Raw genomic sequence first — 16652 nt, 5'->3', positions numbered from 1 at the left:
GGACAAACAATAATACACCCCTATTAAAGGTGAGAGGGACAATATTCAATGCCTAATTTTCTTCAGTGGACTGATATTTTTCATTACTCACAACTTAAACAACAGACCTGGTCAAAAGCTGGTAAAAAGGCAAAGTCCTTCTGGTTCTGAACCAAGGACAAACAATAATACACACCTATTAAAGGTGAGAGGGACAAGATTCAATCTATACAAAAGGAGGTGATAGACACAAGAACAATTGATGAATAAGGTTCATATGAGTGAATTGAATGTAATGTTAGAGAAAAGAACTCACACACCCAATTTTCTTCAGTGGACTGATGAGTAAAAAGAGGCGTGCACAAGGTGGCAATCAGTATGAAGTTGAGTGATACAATGGTGATACAGCTAAATTTGTAATTAGGTTTAAGGTTTTGTATTGGTGATCATATTGTATCAGTGACTGTATGGGTTTGTTGAGGTATGTGTTTGTTGTGATTGAAATAGATGATATATCCCAACAGTTGCTGCAACAACTCAATCATGTGTTTGTCTGATTTGTTTACAATACAAATTGAATCTATAACCTGATTGTACATATGCCTTGATATCATTGGTGGCATCAGTATCTCTTGTGACTTTGATGTCTGAGATGCCTAGTACATTGTTTTTGAACCAACATTCTGTGTCTTGCAAGTCAATAGTCTCCTCTTCAAAAAATGCCTCACAAGTAGCTTATTCTACTGGAATTGAGTCAGGCTTGATATTGTCTGGTCATATCAATAAGAGTTGTCCAAAATTCCAGCTACCAGTTTTGTCTGGCACTAGATCTGGATGTCTGGATAATGTTTCAGGTTTTCCTGCAGTGTGTCTAGGTCTGAATTTGATGACTATATCAAAGCATCCCATAGTCTCAGTCCAACACGCTTGCTGTATTGTCAACTGCTTGATTGTCATGAAAATTTCTGGATTCCTATGATTGGTGTAGAGTCGAATGAAGTGATATCCTGAAGATGGGGCACAACACTCTGGCCTTTTTTCAAGGTGTTCTCATCAATGAAAGAACCCACATGCTCATTTACAATTATGGACCGCTGTTTTAAAACATGTTTGGAAAAGCAAGCAGAGATTTGAAAAGGTTTTAACTACTACCATTTGGCATCAGGTAGGAATGTACAGTTTCGACAAACTAATATTGAGATTTGTTGTTAGGATCAGTGGCAACTCATGGAAAAATTGGAGACAGGAACCCAGGTGCTGACCTTCAATGACTTGTGGAGTTAGGAAAGGCAGTGTGCATGAATATCCAGGTAAGGGACTGGGAGGCTCAGTTTTCAGTGATTGATCATATCCAATGGCCCCTGATAGATAAATGAGCAAAAACCGCATGTTAACAACTTCATAAAGATAGGGATGAGCCATATACGTACTGAGGGTGTTGTTCTTATAACCGATCCAATATGACACCACTCTAATTGCAATCTTGTTCGGGTCAAGTTTTGTGTCATCGCCAAAATTCCCGAGGTATTTAGCACACTCTGAGAAGAGAGGAACAGGGGTGCGAGCTATGTTCACAAGGCAATTGGACCAGAGAATAGTGATCAACTTGATTCTCAAATAACAAAATAGATAGGAAAGATGAACATACACTTTTCGCCGGGGCTTGGTGCCTGTCCAATTGCACAACTATCTGCTGGGCAGCTGTAATGAGCTGATCCATAGTTCAGACAAGCTATATATTTGAAACCATTGATGAACATGATTGAATGAGCAACCTGAAATTTGAGGAAACAAGATCAATGATTGAGTAGACCTTTTCTGTCAGCGCCAAGGTTCGCGAAATCCCCCCACGAACGTCCACAATGTTGAACATCGGGGTCAGGCGTGTTACTGTTACGACCCCTAGCGTTAGCAGCACGCGCGGTAGACAGGTGAAGGACCGTGGCGATGATAGTGATGAAGGCAAGCATAATGGGCGAATAATTGAGAGCGGAAAACTTGAATAGAAAATGCAAACAGTATATAGAACAGCCAATTGATCACGGCCAGCGTAGTCAAAGGAGGAAAAATATGGTACCAGGTTCTGAAATCTGAATATTCACAAAGTCGGTGGGACTTGGGATGGATGTGAGGAGATTACAAGACAATCCTCGATAAATGGAGCGTCCTTTTTGTCCGTTATTCCGAGGGAAGTTCCGGAGAAGTTACCAACAAACCGCAAACGTAGTAGTCATGAAGCTGCGAACGACGGGCTGGAATACCGAATTCCTCATCCTTTTAGCCGAACAGTGTGGGCTTTAGAACCACATGGCTCGGGAGCAACGCCTATGATAATGTAGTGGGGGAATGATTTAAGACTTCGACTGGCCAGCGCATTAATTCGTCCTTGACGACGTTGCCTGGAGGACGCAGACTTAACTAAGTCCCCCGTCGAGCCAGTACCTGAGCTGGAGTTTGGAAGGACGGAGCAGGGAAAGTCTCGAGGTTAAAGTAAGTTGAGCCTGAATGTACGTCTAGGCTGAAGGCAGCCTTTCACCAACCAACAAGTGTAGCAGGTGGTCAATTGTCGTGTTGAACCTCAAAAGTGCGTTACACGCTACACACTACAATGATTCTCCTCATCCTCCTTTAAATAGATGTGTTTGTGAGACACAAATCAATAGTTATGTTTGCTTTCTGTCTCAGAAAGGATACAAATTATTGGATTGAGAGGAACTTCAGAAGGATTATCTACAGCGAGCTCGATTGATAAGAAGCGGTTGAGCAAGGAACTGAAGCCAAAATGTATGTTACAAATCGGTATCAGGAGAAATCTTGGAAAAGCTGTCTAACCGCAATGAATGGGTGATCACAAAAAGTGTTGACCAGCTTTTTTTCTTGTAGAACCAGCTATGCCTTTCTGTACTATCTTTTTGATCACTCTCAATAATTTGACAACTCAAAAGACAACCGGAAGGAACCGTTGCGCAAGAACGGAGGTCATCACAAGTGCTCAAAACGGCGAAGGTGATGATGAGATGCAAAACCCTCAGTCACCAGGGTATTCATTCACATACAACTCTGAGCTGATGATACCCCGTCACAAATGTAAAGGTGAACAAAGGGGGAGTTCTCTAGCATAGTTGCAAAGGGAACAAATGAAATGAAAAAAGTCCACATTCCTATCTACAAGTATACACAGTCACTTGGAAACAATTTTGGCAAAACCCTTAGATGAAAAGGTGCTTTAGGAGGCATTGATCACAATCACCACTTGGCGTCACCAATGTATGTGCAGTTTCGGCAGACTAAAAAAGACAAGCAAATGAGAGTTTTGTTAGGAGAAGTCAAGAGTGATAGGAAGATTCAACATGAAAGAGAAGTTACTTACCTGCAATGACTGCCGGAGCGTGCTTAGGCATCTCGCACTTGTATCCAGGTAGGTCACCTGCAGACCGAGGGGCTTTTGAGTCGTAGCCATAAACGCCTAGTTTGTTTTGACAAAAATCGTGAGAATCTGTGAAGATGATGGAGATAACACAAAAATGTACTTACGGAGCCAGCCATCTTTGTAATTGAAGAAGTAGGAGACTGCCAAGACTGTGATCTTTGTCCCGTCGAGATTTGTGTCATCTCCAAAATTACCTTTGTACTTCTGACAATTCTTAAAGGTCGGAGCAGCGGTTGCTACGTTAAAAAGGCAATTGAATGAGTAAATCGCGATGAATTATGCCATCAATACCAAGATAAGAATGGGGGAAACAACAAACATTTTTGCCCGACCGCTGGTGCCTGTCCAACCCCACATTCATCTGCTGGGCAACTGTAATGAGCTGAACCATAGTTAAGACAACCTAGATTTTTGATCGACAGAAGAATTAAGTAAACAACCCAATCATCGGAACAAGGTTGGTAGACAGGTAGGCATACCTAATAATCCTTTGCCAAGATTGGCGAATTCTCCCCATGAACGTCCACATGATTGAACCGCGGGATCAGGCTTCTTGTGATCCTTAGTGGAAGCGGCACCCGCGGTGGACAGAAACAAGAGAGTTGTGATAAAAGGGATGAAGGCAAGCATGATGATTGAAGTGACTTGATGGAGAACGAAAAACTTGTTGGAAGTGAGGGATGTGAACAGTATGTATAAAACAGATAATTGATTACGCGCAGCGTAGTCGAGTTGTTAAAATAATAGGACACTAGGTTCTAAAAGTGAAATCTTCACAAAGCTGATGGGACTTGGGATGGATGCGAAGAGATGGGGAGACGATCCTAGCCGAATAGAGTGAGTATTTTATACCTTTCGAGTATGGCAAAGGACCATGGATGGGTTGGTCATGAACCCCGTCATGAAATCTTGAACTTGCGGTTAGTTGAGCCACGATTTTCCTCATCCTTTCAGCCGATCACTGGAGGCTTGAAACCACATGGGTTAGGAGCAACGGGCAGAGGGACAATAGTTTAAGATCCCGGGGTTGGCCGACCAAAGGGACGCGTCTTGTCCATAACGACGTGAACTGAAACGGGGAAATTTGAGGCTGATTGAGATCACCATAAACGTACATATGTACACAATTGATGTTGACTGCACGTCTATGGAAGCCAGCACTGTATGTATATTCCAGTCCACCACTGCAGTCCACACGGATGTTGCCACGCAAACCTGATCCTTCTCTCAAGTGCATACATGCACATACATATGATAATCCTATTGATCTTGGATACACGGGAACACTTCAAGAACTTGGTGCGTGATGAAGCACATGGTGATCATATTCTCGTATTAGTGAAGGAAAGCATGTATAATAATTGTACAGACTATCAAGAAAACGAATATCTTTACAAGTGCCTCAAACTGCGGAAAAACAGTGAGAGCAATAATAATATGTAAGCAGCACCACCACCACGTCCACCAGGAGATCCAGTCAGTGACAATTACGTTCATCTAATTCTCATTGGATAGTGATCCAAATCTCACAGCCTCTTTCTTCTTACGAAAAGAGTTGACAGTCTCCTTAGAAACCCTCAAATGATCTTGAACCAATTTAGCTACACACAAAAGAAAATGAATAAGTATCGAAAGAAAATATCATAAGGTTTCACAACTTACGTGGAATAACTGCTAGCCATTGAGCCAGAGCTACATCTTCGAACTTTGGTGCTTTCAACACTTCCAAGAAATGACAGGGTTCAGTTGAGATACACTCCACGTAATGTCCGTTTTGTTCATCTGCGAGGTTTCCAACCGGGAGCATGAGCTTGTGCGTCTAGTCAATCGATTCAGGAGATTTGATGGGCTCACGGATATATCCAACATCTCCTGCTTGTAGATTATAAGTAGCCGCATTCCCACTTGCGGCAAAGATGGTTACTCTGGTTTCTCCAGAAAGGATCAAAGACCATCTGTGAAGCAAAGGTTAGGTCAGTCGTTGAAGTTATTAGTCAGGTTATCAAATTCAAACTTACTCGTCTGAGGTTGGATGCCAGTGCACTATCAATGTTCAGAAGTCAATATAAGTCAAATGCCTCTGGATTGAACTACTGATTGAACTCACTCTCTCGAATAGATCCAGGCTTGAGCATTACTTCAGCAGATGCAATAGTCTTACTTGCTTTGAAGTTTGTAGAGTCGGCGATCTTAACCCATCCACCATCGTTTTCTTCTGTAAAACTCTGCTGGCTGAAATGATAAGAGAAAGGCTCTGGGATTTGACCATAGGGATCCTCTGGTAGTTTAGAGTCTTCGGGAGTTGGTACTTCGGCATTGAAGATGTATAAACCGTTTCCTGAAGGCAAGTCGTCGAAAGCCTTGTCATTCGCAGGGAAACCAAACTGAAAGATAAAGTTGAAAAGATCAGTTCGATTCTAGGTGAACAATTCAAAAGATAAATATACTTACGTTTTTGTTAATGACTCCTTTGGGGGTGTGTGAGAGCCAATCGGTCCTATAACCGTTCATGTCAGCACGTACGCGATGTGGTCCAGATTCCAAAATAAGATCACTCACAAGAGGAAGGTGGAATCTTCATCAAATGACCCATTATCAAATACCAGTACGAACTCTGTCCCATTTGCTCCTGCTTGGATCGAATGAGGGTCACCGGATGGGAAATCTGGCATGATTGCAAAAGGTGGGGTCGAGAAATCAAAAGTTAGTACAAGTATCAATTTGGTTTATGTAGACCATAGCAAGTTGTGATGGCTTGAATGCTTACACCAAAGACTATAAAAGGTTGAGAAAGGTTTGGGAAATGCGTCAGTGTAAGTATTGACAGATTGATTACATTTGCTTAATTTTTGTGGTATAACTCACTCTCCAGCTTCTACAGTATCAATAAAATTACGTCCTTGTGCATCGACGGCCGTGATTTCGGCTGAGCCTGCGATGATGTACGCCCTATTTTTTCCAAGATCTATAGTCAGTTCTGGGGTCAATATTGTTGCGAGAATGCGTTTTATAGCTCACCATTCACTCGCACTATGCCAGTGCAATTCTCTAATCGCACCAGCCTCTAGTCTCATGTTGACTCCGGCCATTTGGGTTGCGGTTGGCAGAACTGCCATTGTCTGCTGTCGGGCCCATCCTCCCTCCGATAGTCGATTGTGACTGCTAGAAAAGGGCCATTTCGACGAAGGTACAGTCCCGTGGTCGGTCGAGGGTGGAGCAAGTGAGTCGGCATTCTGGTTTTGATTATTAAGATTGGTGGGTCCAAGGATGGTAGCGCCAAGTTTGGTGCCTCTGATAGGTTGCGAAGGTTTGGTCTTTGCGTTGAATTCTGCCCAATATGATGGGTTGGTGTCGGGTGAAATTGAAGGACCTGTGTTGGATAGCTTTCCAGGTGTACCTGGCTCTTGTTGTTTCAAAGACCGAGCGAGGTTGTGCGGGAAAAGAGGGGTTTCTGTGTGATCATCCACTGGCATAGAGTTTGCAAGCCTGGTGAAGAAAAAGACACACACGACAAAAGCAGAGCTGAGATGCATGTTGCTTAATTAGGAGTAGTCTAAATGTGGAGACAGATGTAGATGTGCAAAGGTATATGTGGGTTTCTAATGAGATAACAGATTGTAGGAAGTGTGAGCGCTGGGGGAATGATTTGTCGACGGTAAGTAAAGGCAATCTTTTATAGCACGCGGTCCATGGATCTGTGCTTGTGCCTCTCATGCATATACCCCAGTTCGGCTCACAACCTTACGCCGCTTCGGAATCGATGGTGGGGATTAACGTCAGATGAATCAGCCTACCTTGATGCAAATTTTGAGTTGGGATGAAAAGGAACACAATAATTTGCTCAGCCCCCGCGGAATAGAGACTGATATCTAACAAAATTCAGGTCTATGAGAAAAGAATTGCGAATTGCGAAATGTCCAGCTTGCCGAAACATTGGATAGAACTGTGTCAATTTTGGCTGTTCTTTTCTAGCCGTTGTAATCGCAATTTGAAGGGATACACAAATAGCGCACAATTCATAGCAGTGCAATTTGAGTATGGACATCTATGGACACTGCATCTCACTGCATTCGTTTTCGTAAAAAGGGTCACTCATCTAACCTCTGCGTCTCGGTCAATGAAATTTGTGGATCCACTGAGCAGCTGCAATAGGAACGACTGATTACACACTCTAACAACATTTGGGCTTCTCGAACTGCGATAAAGCTGGATAAAAGATTGCATACCACATCGATCCGTGTTTTGTGTGATTGGATTTGAATCTCGATCGATTCATGACGGCGAGTCAATTCAGTAAGACTATGTAAAAGAAAGCGATGGTGATAAGTGATCATCACTTATAGCATTCAACGACAGCCAACGTTCCAGCTTCGCAGATGACTTGGAGATTGCGATCTCGACAGTACACCGATGAGTATCAAAGTATTGTAAGTAATTGTGTGTGATAAGTTTATCCGCAAACGCGAGCCTTGATATTCGTCTACACTCAGAGTCAGACTACATCATCGCCTCTGAGTGCTCGAATTTGATGCAGCGCTTGCCGGCGTACTTCCGTCATGTCATGGATCGGCAAAGTATCAATGAATTGACTTCAAAGTATGCGTCAAAGCTGCCAATCCAACAACTGGCATCCTCGTCTTTTGCGTCCTTTGAGGGATCTTGACCAGTAAAATACTACAGCTTCCGGTGGAAGTTCAATATCCCCAGAGAGATAGAGCGTGAAAAGTTCAACAGGAACCCTTCAGATGAATCCTTATCCTTAACATGAAGGATTCCAACATGATTCTCCGATGAGAGACAGGGCAGCTGGTTGTGGACTAGACGCCAGCTTAAGGACAAAAAAATTTGAAACTCTTACAGCGCTAGGGACCCGAGGCAACACGATTGAACCAGACTAGACAGAAGAGAATCAAGTGAAGATTCAATAATAATGAGTTAAAAGAGGAGCAGGATCAAACAGGTTTTGGGCAATCAGACAAACTCTCAGGTGGAGAAGAATATGAGAACAAAGGATATCTAAGGCTCCACTTAATGATCACTCATGTCGGAAATGGCCATCAAATGGTATTGCAAACTTTCAAATGCTTAACAAATTCTTGATGATACTACTTCTGGGACACAATTCTAAGTAAGAAACCCCTCTCACTACAGTCTACTAAGATAAAAATATTACTTTCCATATATTATGACTGATTGTAAGATCCATAAAATGCAAGAGGTATCAAGAACATAAAAATTCAAACAAATCAAGTAAATTAAATTAATGCAAAAAAACCCAAATGAATTACCCAAACAAAACCCTGAGTCTCTTATATTAAGTACCTAAAATAAATCTATTGATCGAAAAACACTCAGCTTCATTCTTGATCCTCCAATTCTTTAATTTCATCTTCTTGTAATTCTTCAACTTCATTCACTTCTTTTTCTTTTTTCCTTCTTGGTTTTCTTTTCCTCAAGTTTTCTGTAGATTTTTTTGTGATCATTTTGATTTCACTTTTTCTAAGTACTGATCTATCTAATTCTTCATCAGTCTTTTCACTCCAAATCTTTAAAATCCCTTTCATAATCTCTTGTGCTGATAAAGACCCAAACAAAAAGAAGAAACAAGCTTAATTTCTATTTTTAGGAAAATCAAGATTCGATTGATTGAGATTCTGATAGAGAAAAAATAGGTACAAACCTGAAGGTGATGGATTTTCATCATAATCATGATATTTACGTAAATAATATCTTTTGATTTGTCTCCATCGACGACGTAACTTATCAGCAGGCCATCGATCCCATCCTTCATGAATCAAAAGTTTCCAATCAAAACCCGTATCTTCTTCCATCTCCTGTTTATCCATTCTACGAGAGTTTTTTTCTGCTTCATCAGTTTGTGAGAAAAAGCAGTAGTAAGCAAATTCAAACTCAACTGTTGTACCATTATCAGTACATCTCGATGTTTCCATTCGCCTCGTGGAGTGGTATTGAGAGTCTTGTCTTTAAGAGTCATCACCCTGCATTGTTAAAAGAAAAGAAGATTTTAAAAGATGAGAACCTACGAAAAGAAAAAAAAAGCGAAATCCGACAAAGAGATAGAAAAGAGATCGAAATACCATTTGACCGCACACTGATTAGGCGATCGTTTCTGACCCATCTCAATACTAACTTGTGTCCAAAGTCCTTCATATTTAAGTCCACCATCATCTTTCATCTTCTTAATATATCTCTTCATAATCATCACTAATTGATCTTCTTCTTCTTGTGTCCAACTTCCACCTCTCTTTGTTTCTCTCAAACAAAGGCTGTCTCTCCATCGATCTAAACAATCACTAGGTGCTCTACCTACATAAGGTGAGATTTTGACCCAAGCCCTACCATGTTGAGTGACAGCTTCAATCAATCGTTGATCTTCTTCTTTTTTCCATCTTCCTTGTTTACTATGTACTTCCCAAGCTCGAGTCACAGTTTTCCAAATCGAAGTTAATGAACGACCAGGTAATTGACTTGCAAGTTGTCGGAAAATCGAATTCTCAGATGTTTTGTCAATCTTGACACCCACACGACTTGGTATAATCAATTCTCTCATCGCTTCATCTGTGAGATTGTTTTGCTTTTGATAAAGTGCTATTGTTGAAGAAATCACAGCCTTCTCTTTAGCGCTATATTGGCCTTGTCTGTACTTGAAGCCTATCATTACAATCATCACCAACCCACATTAGCAAATCAAACAAAATTCACAACAAACTCTTGTCTTCTCTCCATATCTGACAACAATGAGAAATCTCAAGTCAAAGTAATAGCAGAATAGCTCACCAAATACGTCGACTAGTTCCTGAAGCTGTTGTGGAGTCAGCCAAGCCATCGTCAAGATCTCGTCCCTTTTTAATCCAACTAACATTTCCTTCCAGTTCTCAGAGAATTTTGTGAGTCGACTTATCAGATGTTTGTTGGTTGCATCAACAAGCACTGGGTTATCGCGTGCCCATTTATCGCTCACAGGAGAGACAGGTTGATCTTTGAGAGTCGGTTCAGATACCACTTCATTACCATCATTGGAAAGAGCGCCGGCAGACTTCTCAGGGCCTCGTCTCTTCTTACGTTTTTTAACCCCATCAGATCCTTCTAAAGTTGATGATTTTCGCTTGAGCTTGTGTGACTCAACTTGACCAGCAGGATTATCTTGGGTGGTTGTCGTTTGAGAAGATAGATCGGTTTCAACACGCCGTTTCTTTTTAGATTTCTTGCGACTGCTCGATTCATTGGAGTCTTCCGTTGCACCAGCTTGTTGATCAATCATTATATGTTCGTCTGAATCAGTTGACCGATTTTTGGGATCACCACCAGCCGCAGTACCAATAGATCGTTCCACCGGTTCGCCAGCTCGCTTCTTTTTACGTTTCCTTCGGTCAGTGATGACAGTCAAATCTTCGGATTGACCTACATTGCCTCCAGGAATCGAAGGTGAGATAGCAATGGTGTCGATGGTGTCGTTGTTAGATGGTAAAGCTATAGGTTGACCAATAGCTTGCTGACGAGAAGGAGTCTGTGTTTCTTCATGAGCTAGATTCTTTTGAAGTTTCTTGTCACGCTTCTTCTGAGGTCGCGCAGTCATCAATTCTTCACTTGTTTCAGGACGTTTGGAGGACATCTCATTTTGTTGGAGTTCAGATCCATCGATTGCCGCGAGCGGTAATGAACTCTTGGGTTCAACTTCAATACCCTTTTGCATAGATGGATGTTGACTATCAACTCCTAACACCGTTGATTTTTTTCTATCACGTTTGCTTTTCTTGACCCTTTTCTCAACCTCATGTGAATCCTCTTGATCAACATTCCTTACGACTTCCAAAGCAGCGTTTTCATCCTCTCCAGTCTTTCGAGATCCAGAGACTTCTCTCTTTCGTTTGGTTCTTTGTTGTTCAATCGTTCGAGCCGTTGTAGAAATATTGACCCATCGAGATGAATCAATATTCATACCTCTGATCTTGTCATCCGCTATGTCCATAGAATCTTTTAACAAATTGATTTCTTCGACTTTCTTCGTCTCTAAGGAGTATGTTTTCGTATTCTTCTTTCTACGTTTTGTCATCTGAGCTTGATCATCAGCCCATTTCGCACCAAGGTCGAAGTTGGGATCTTCATTTGTGTCAGTTACTAGACTACAAGAAGGAAGAATCGAGTTCGAAGGGTTGATATGATCGTTCGTTTCTCTAGAAGTTTGGGTTTTATCAACTGGAACATGAGTGATAAGAAGTGAAGTCGAATCGTGTTCAGAAGTAGTAACTTTATGATTCCGTTTCTTTGATTTTTCCTTTCGAGAAGATTTTAAGTCTAATCCACTCGATTCCTCATCACACTTAGATCTATTTTGTTTCTTAATATCATCCAATGTGGTATATTTAGGTTTACGTTGACGCTTAACCGATGAAGCTAATGCCTCAGATAAAGGAACATATTCGTTGGTTTGATCGATAGATTGTTGATCTACTTTCGAAGAATCTATAGCTTTATCGACTGATTTGGTCTTTTCTTTCTTCATGGTTTTATTCAAAATAATTCAACAGCTTGATCATATGATACACAATCTTATTAAAACTTTAGATAAAAGTGTCAATCTAAACTGATGGGTTTTTTGGTTCTGTTATAGAATTCATAATAGTTTCTATGTTAGTTTGGATTCTTGAAGAGAGACAGCTAAGAATTACTTACCAATCAAGTGAGCATATATTTCGGTCATGGTGGATGATAAACTCGGTAGAAATGGTTTTGCAGAAATTTGAAAAAAAAAGCCGATTGAGGTGGCCCCGGTTCCTTTGCCCCGGCTGCCACCGCAGAAGCCCAGATCAGTCCGAGTATGGTCGGGGCTTCTTCGGGTTACTGAGGAGCTTAAATCACAAATAAAACAGGCTCAAACTTGATCAGAGCATCCAAGTTTTTTGCCACAACGTAAATATCTTTCTCTTCTCAAGCTGACTTGATGGTGCATTGTCAATAAAACAGTTTTTTCAATTTCGAGTTTTGTACATCATCACATCATAAATATCTAATTCCAACTTCCTCCAGCTCACAAATTAGTCATTATACATATATGAGCTCAGGCAAAACCATAGCCTTTAAGCCTATATATACCAAGAAGTATATAAAATTAAAATTCCTGCTTGAGTATTTTTGGGTAAGCTCATTCATTATAATTTATACTAGAGGGAGCTGAATTTTTAGAGATCCTTATTCCTTAATCCTCAATAGAATGCATCATCAAAAAAATATGTATCATTAAACTCATATCATCCAGATCATCAATCAATTTTTCATACAAGAACTCAAGCATAAATCATTCAATCTCAAGCCAAACTCATACAAACCTTTCCACCCAGAACCCCCAAAAAAACTCAGTCAAGTTTCAAAAAATAACCAAACTAAATGATTCTCAACCCAAAAAAATGAATAAAGATTATAAATTGAATAATGAAATTCAAACCCACAAAAACACACACACACACAAAATGAGATAAGAAAAAAGAAACAAGACTTGTATTTCAAAAACACACACACGCAGGAAAAAGACCACAAGGTATTTAAGACATCATCATCAACTAAACAAAACCCAAACAAGAAATCCAGTGAAGGTCTGAATGAAACTATTTAGTAAGTAGTAGTAGGTCTTTGAGTTGAGTCATGGGTATTAATTATTTTTTAATATTGTTTCGTACTTGATCAATTGAATGAAATGAATGTAAGATATAAATGAGTATGAATAAAAGTATATGAAAAAAAGTTGGAAAGCCTTAAACCAATGAGATAAAATGAGATAAAAAGAAAAGAAAAGAAAAGAAAGAATTAGAATTGTCTATAAGAATTGAATGAAAAATTGAAAAATTGAAAAAAGAAAATGTAAATAAAAAAATGATAATAACAAGATTGATAAAAACTTGAGAAAAAAATAATCCAACTAATTGAGTTTGTCAAGTTTACCAAATCGATTTAATTTTCAAATCAGGTTTCAATCGGTTCAACAATTTCGAATTTCTCAATGAATGTCTAGTTTCATTACCAATCTTCAAATCAGCAGTCGGATCATCAACATTCTTAATCTTCTTATTAAGTTGATCATTCGTCAAACTTGATTTAATAGGATTAGAAGTCTTGGTAAGATCAGGTTGGATTCGATCAGGAGAAGTTTGACTACTGTTGGGGGAAGTTTCTTCTGATTTGATCATCGGTTCAGATCGAGAATGAGAAATGGATCTAGTAGAAGTCCACAACCGATTCGAAAGATTCTTAGTAGAACTACTTCCATCCACCAAGTCATTAGGTTTCAGTTGGGTTTTGAACTTTAATGAATGATCAGTGACTTGTTCAATCTCTTCTGCATCTCGATCATACTTCATAGGTGAAAGCCATTCAGAAACTCTTCGAGACTTCTTTCTGATCTCTTTGAATGTGTTATAATTCGATGACGATCCGGGTGGTGGAGGTGGTGGACTAAGTGGTGGTGGTGTGGTAGGACCCGAATGTTTGTTGGATAAAGATTTGGGTAAACTAAGTAATTGTCCATTTCCCAAGATAAAACTTTTAGAATGTTTTGGACTTCGATTGGATGGTTGATTAGGTTTTGGTTTGGGACCACTGATGTCAGTTGAATGATTCGAATCAGCTTTGTTCGATCTAGAATTCAATTTGTTAGGTGAGATAGGTAATAATGAAAGTCTTGATCGATTGGTAGGTTTACTCGATGATTTCGGATCAGGTGACATGGATCTAGTGGTGGTGGTGAAGATTGACCATGGATTCCATTTAGATTGTGATGGATCTTCACAGCAACTCAAGACTTGATTAATCGAAACCGAATTAGTTTTTCGATCATTCACACCGGATGGTTGGTTTCCTCCGATCCTAATCGAATCCATTGAATGTTGTTTAGGTTCATATCCTTCTGGTTGATAGTTTTCTTTTTTTGATATACTCATCGAAAGTGGTGTAGTATCAAAATTTAAAATTAATGAAGGTGCAGGTTCGAATGATAAAGTAGGATGTGAAGAGCTTTCGGGTGTTCTTGGTGGGTTTAAAGTTAGATCAGGTACGGTGGGTAAGAGAGTGTTTGGGTTTTGAAGATAATCACTTTCGCCAATATTGTTAGATGGTGTATCTTTTACAAGTTGTAATTTAATTGGAACCGGTGCACTGATAATCGAATCACGCCTTCGAGAAAGTATTGAGCTAGTTGTAATTGGCGTGTCACTGATCTGTTCAATTTCATTGAGATGGATTCTAGGGTTGACAGTTTCAGTCATTTTCGAATCTGAATGGAGGTATCCCAATATCAGTTGACATTCATCAAGTCAAATCAAGAAAATAGACAATCAAAAAGAACCCAATGAGAGAAAGAAAAAGGAAAAGAGAAACTGACGAGGTTGAATGCTGTGTGAGTGTTTAAGATGAATTGAAGGTCTGAGAAGGATATGTTTGAAGACTAAAGACCAGCTTTTGATTGGATTGAGTTGTGTTATTGCGAGTAAGAGGTGATTTTGATTGAGAATCGAATGAAGATCCAAGTTGAGGATGAGAAGTTGGATGATGATGATGAAGGTGAAGAAGGACAAAAGGGGTTTGAAGGGTACTTTGAAGTTCAATTTGATACGTAAAGAGTGATGAACCGCAGCTTTATGGATTCACATCAGGTACATATGTAGTTACCACTTTTCACTTTTGATTCGATCCATTCGATTTCTCAGAATCACTTTCTCATTTGATCGTTTACTCTTTTGAGAATGAAACCCTATAGATGATGATTTCATTCTTGGATTCTTAAACTTCATTCTTGAGCATTCCAACTTCACTCATCTCATCATCCATCTTGCATTTAAAAATATCAAACTCATCACTTACACATATCAAACTGTCACACTCTGCTCATAAACACTTGAAACTCACTTGGATTTCCCTTATCATCATCCGAGCGTATTTCTCTTCAACTTGAAGAATTCTATTAATTGATTCTTGATAAAAAGTCAGAGTTGGAAAATTCAATCGATTGGCGGTCTTCTGAATACCAATTGGGTCAGGAAAATTCATTAAAGTGATAAAATTCAGATTACAGTTTTGGTAAAGAAGCAAAGGGTCAACTTCTCCAGGCTTGGTCATTCAAGTTCACGAGACCAGGTTTGGACTATCACATCACATGACCTGGAATCAGCCATCATGTCTGCTTCATCTGGTTGGATTATCCATCATAACCACATGATAAGCTCCACATGATAAGCTTATGGGTATGTAGTAGTGGGGTTTAATCTTCAACTTTATCTAATATATGACTAAGAACTGTTAAAAAGAAAATCAAAAAGAATGTGATTTTTGGTCCATACTTAAAGTTAAAAGGATATAGGAAACCTTTTCTGTGGATGATGGTTTGTGCATCAAGAACGTAGTCACTATGACATTTCGAACTGCTCACAGGTCACAAAGGTGAATAATACATGGATTGATGAGTTCGAAGGAAAGCAGGACATCTCTTGTTGTATGTAGTGAATTCGAAGTGTGTATGCACTCGAAATTCAATCGATACGGCTTCACATGCGCTATTTTGATTTATACCGGAGGCCTTGCCTCAGTTGAAATCTCTTCTAAGAAAGATCCACAAGTGGCATAAATTGGCAAGAACTGTTTGAATGGTGATATTGTAGTTACAACAGCACTTGATTTTGTGCATATGATTACAATAAGCACAGCAAGGTATCCATCGAGAAAACCGAGCACCTTGTGTTTCTAAAGTCAGTAAATTGATTTGTAACTAGTTGCGCTAAAGGGATAACAAAGAAAGGAATTTGGATAAAATTTCTTTTCTTTTTTTGAGAGTTTTCTTTCATCTTTTTTTTACAGTATAATCATCTCTTGGGTTTCATCATCAAGTCAATCTTTATCTTGTGATATAATCCTGATTTCCCTTGACTTAAATTTGATCTTACGTTGGGAATGTGATCTTGAATTGAAAGCGTGATTTGAACATAGTTCTAGGTGCTTACTTTGTACCACTGACTAATTGGCTGGAGTAATTCCGTGTTTGGAATCCGCCTAACCTATTGTTTCTCGTGATGTAAGAGAGTTGTCATTTCTTGCATTTCTCGCCTTGATGGGGTTTGTTCTGCACGTATATCGTGCCCATCAGAGCCTACTTTTGAGTACAGAACGATTGCTGGTTCCGGTTTTTGTGCTCTATGTTGATGATGGCTCTGTGAACGTGAAGAGCATTCACGAACTCGAG

The 16652-nt window shown here is 39.7% G+C and overlaps 5 protein-coding genes across 5 annotated transcripts; all 5 read right to left on the bottom strand.

Moving 5' to 3' along the window:
* Window positions 1–1127: 1127 nt before the first annotated feature.
* On the bottom strand, window positions 1128–1949 carry MELLADRAFT_123280 (uncharacterized protein; the record flags this gene model as incomplete). The annotated part of the gene is made up of 5 exons (XM_007415703.1): window positions 1128–1168; window positions 1242–1340; window positions 1410–1544; window positions 1628–1711; window positions 1793–1949. The coding sequence occupies 5 exons, from the start codon at window positions 1947–1949 to the stop codon at window positions 1128–1130; spliced, it is 516 nt and encodes a 171-aa protein (XP_007415765.1).
* A 1276-nt stretch (window positions 1950–3225) lies between these two features.
* Window positions 3226–4039, bottom strand: MELLADRAFT_92881 (uncharacterized protein; the record flags this gene model as incomplete). The annotated part of the gene is made up of 5 exons (XM_007415702.1): window positions 3226–3266; window positions 3350–3445; window positions 3514–3645; window positions 3729–3812; window positions 3889–4039. 5 exons carry the CDS (start codon window positions 4037–4039, stop codon window positions 3226–3228), a joined length of 504 nt encoding a protein of 167 aa, XP_007415764.1.
* An 867-nt stretch (window positions 4040–4906) lies between these two features.
* MELLADRAFT_53708 (uncharacterized protein) lies at window positions 4907–6942 on the bottom strand (the record flags this gene model as incomplete). The annotated part of the gene is made up of 10 exons (XM_007415701.1): window positions 4907–5010; window positions 5072–5191; window positions 5264–5364; window positions 5428–5452; window positions 5517–5793; window positions 5861–5906; window positions 5969–6074; window positions 6246–6250; window positions 6275–6358; window positions 6428–6942. 10 exons carry the CDS (start codon window positions 6940–6942, stop codon window positions 4907–4909), a joined length of 1383 nt encoding a protein of 460 aa, XP_007415763.1.
* A 1824-nt stretch (window positions 6943–8766) lies between these two features.
* MELLADRAFT_67427 (uncharacterized protein) lies at window positions 8767–12131 on the bottom strand (the record flags this gene model as incomplete). The annotated part of the gene is made up of 5 exons (XM_007415700.1): window positions 8767–8984; window positions 9090–9364; window positions 9508–10081; window positions 10208–11908; window positions 12104–12131. The coding sequence occupies 5 exons, from the start codon at window positions 12129–12131 to the stop codon at window positions 8767–8769; spliced, it is 2796 nt and encodes a 931-aa protein (XP_007415762.1).
* A 1231-nt stretch (window positions 12132–13362) lies between these two features.
* MELLADRAFT_92878 (uncharacterized protein) lies at window positions 13363–14685 on the bottom strand (the record flags this gene model as incomplete). Its single annotated transcript, XM_007415699.1, has 1 exon — window positions 13363–14685. One exon carries the CDS (start codon window positions 14683–14685, stop codon window positions 13363–13365), a length of 1323 nt encoding a protein of 440 aa, XP_007415761.1.
* Between the last annotated feature and the right edge of the window lie 1967 nt (window positions 14686–16652).

This window comes from Melampsora larici-populina (genome assembly GCF_000204055.1).
Source record: "Melampsora larici-populina 98AG31 unplaced genomic scaffold MELLAscaffold_53, whole genome shotgun sequence".
Classification (NCBI taxonomy): domain Eukaryota; kingdom Fungi; phylum Basidiomycota; class Pucciniomycetes; order Pucciniales; family Melampsoraceae; genus Melampsora; species Melampsora laricis-populina.
Note: the sequence above shows the minus strand (reverse complement) of the source record. Positions and strands in the feature narration are given on the sequence as shown.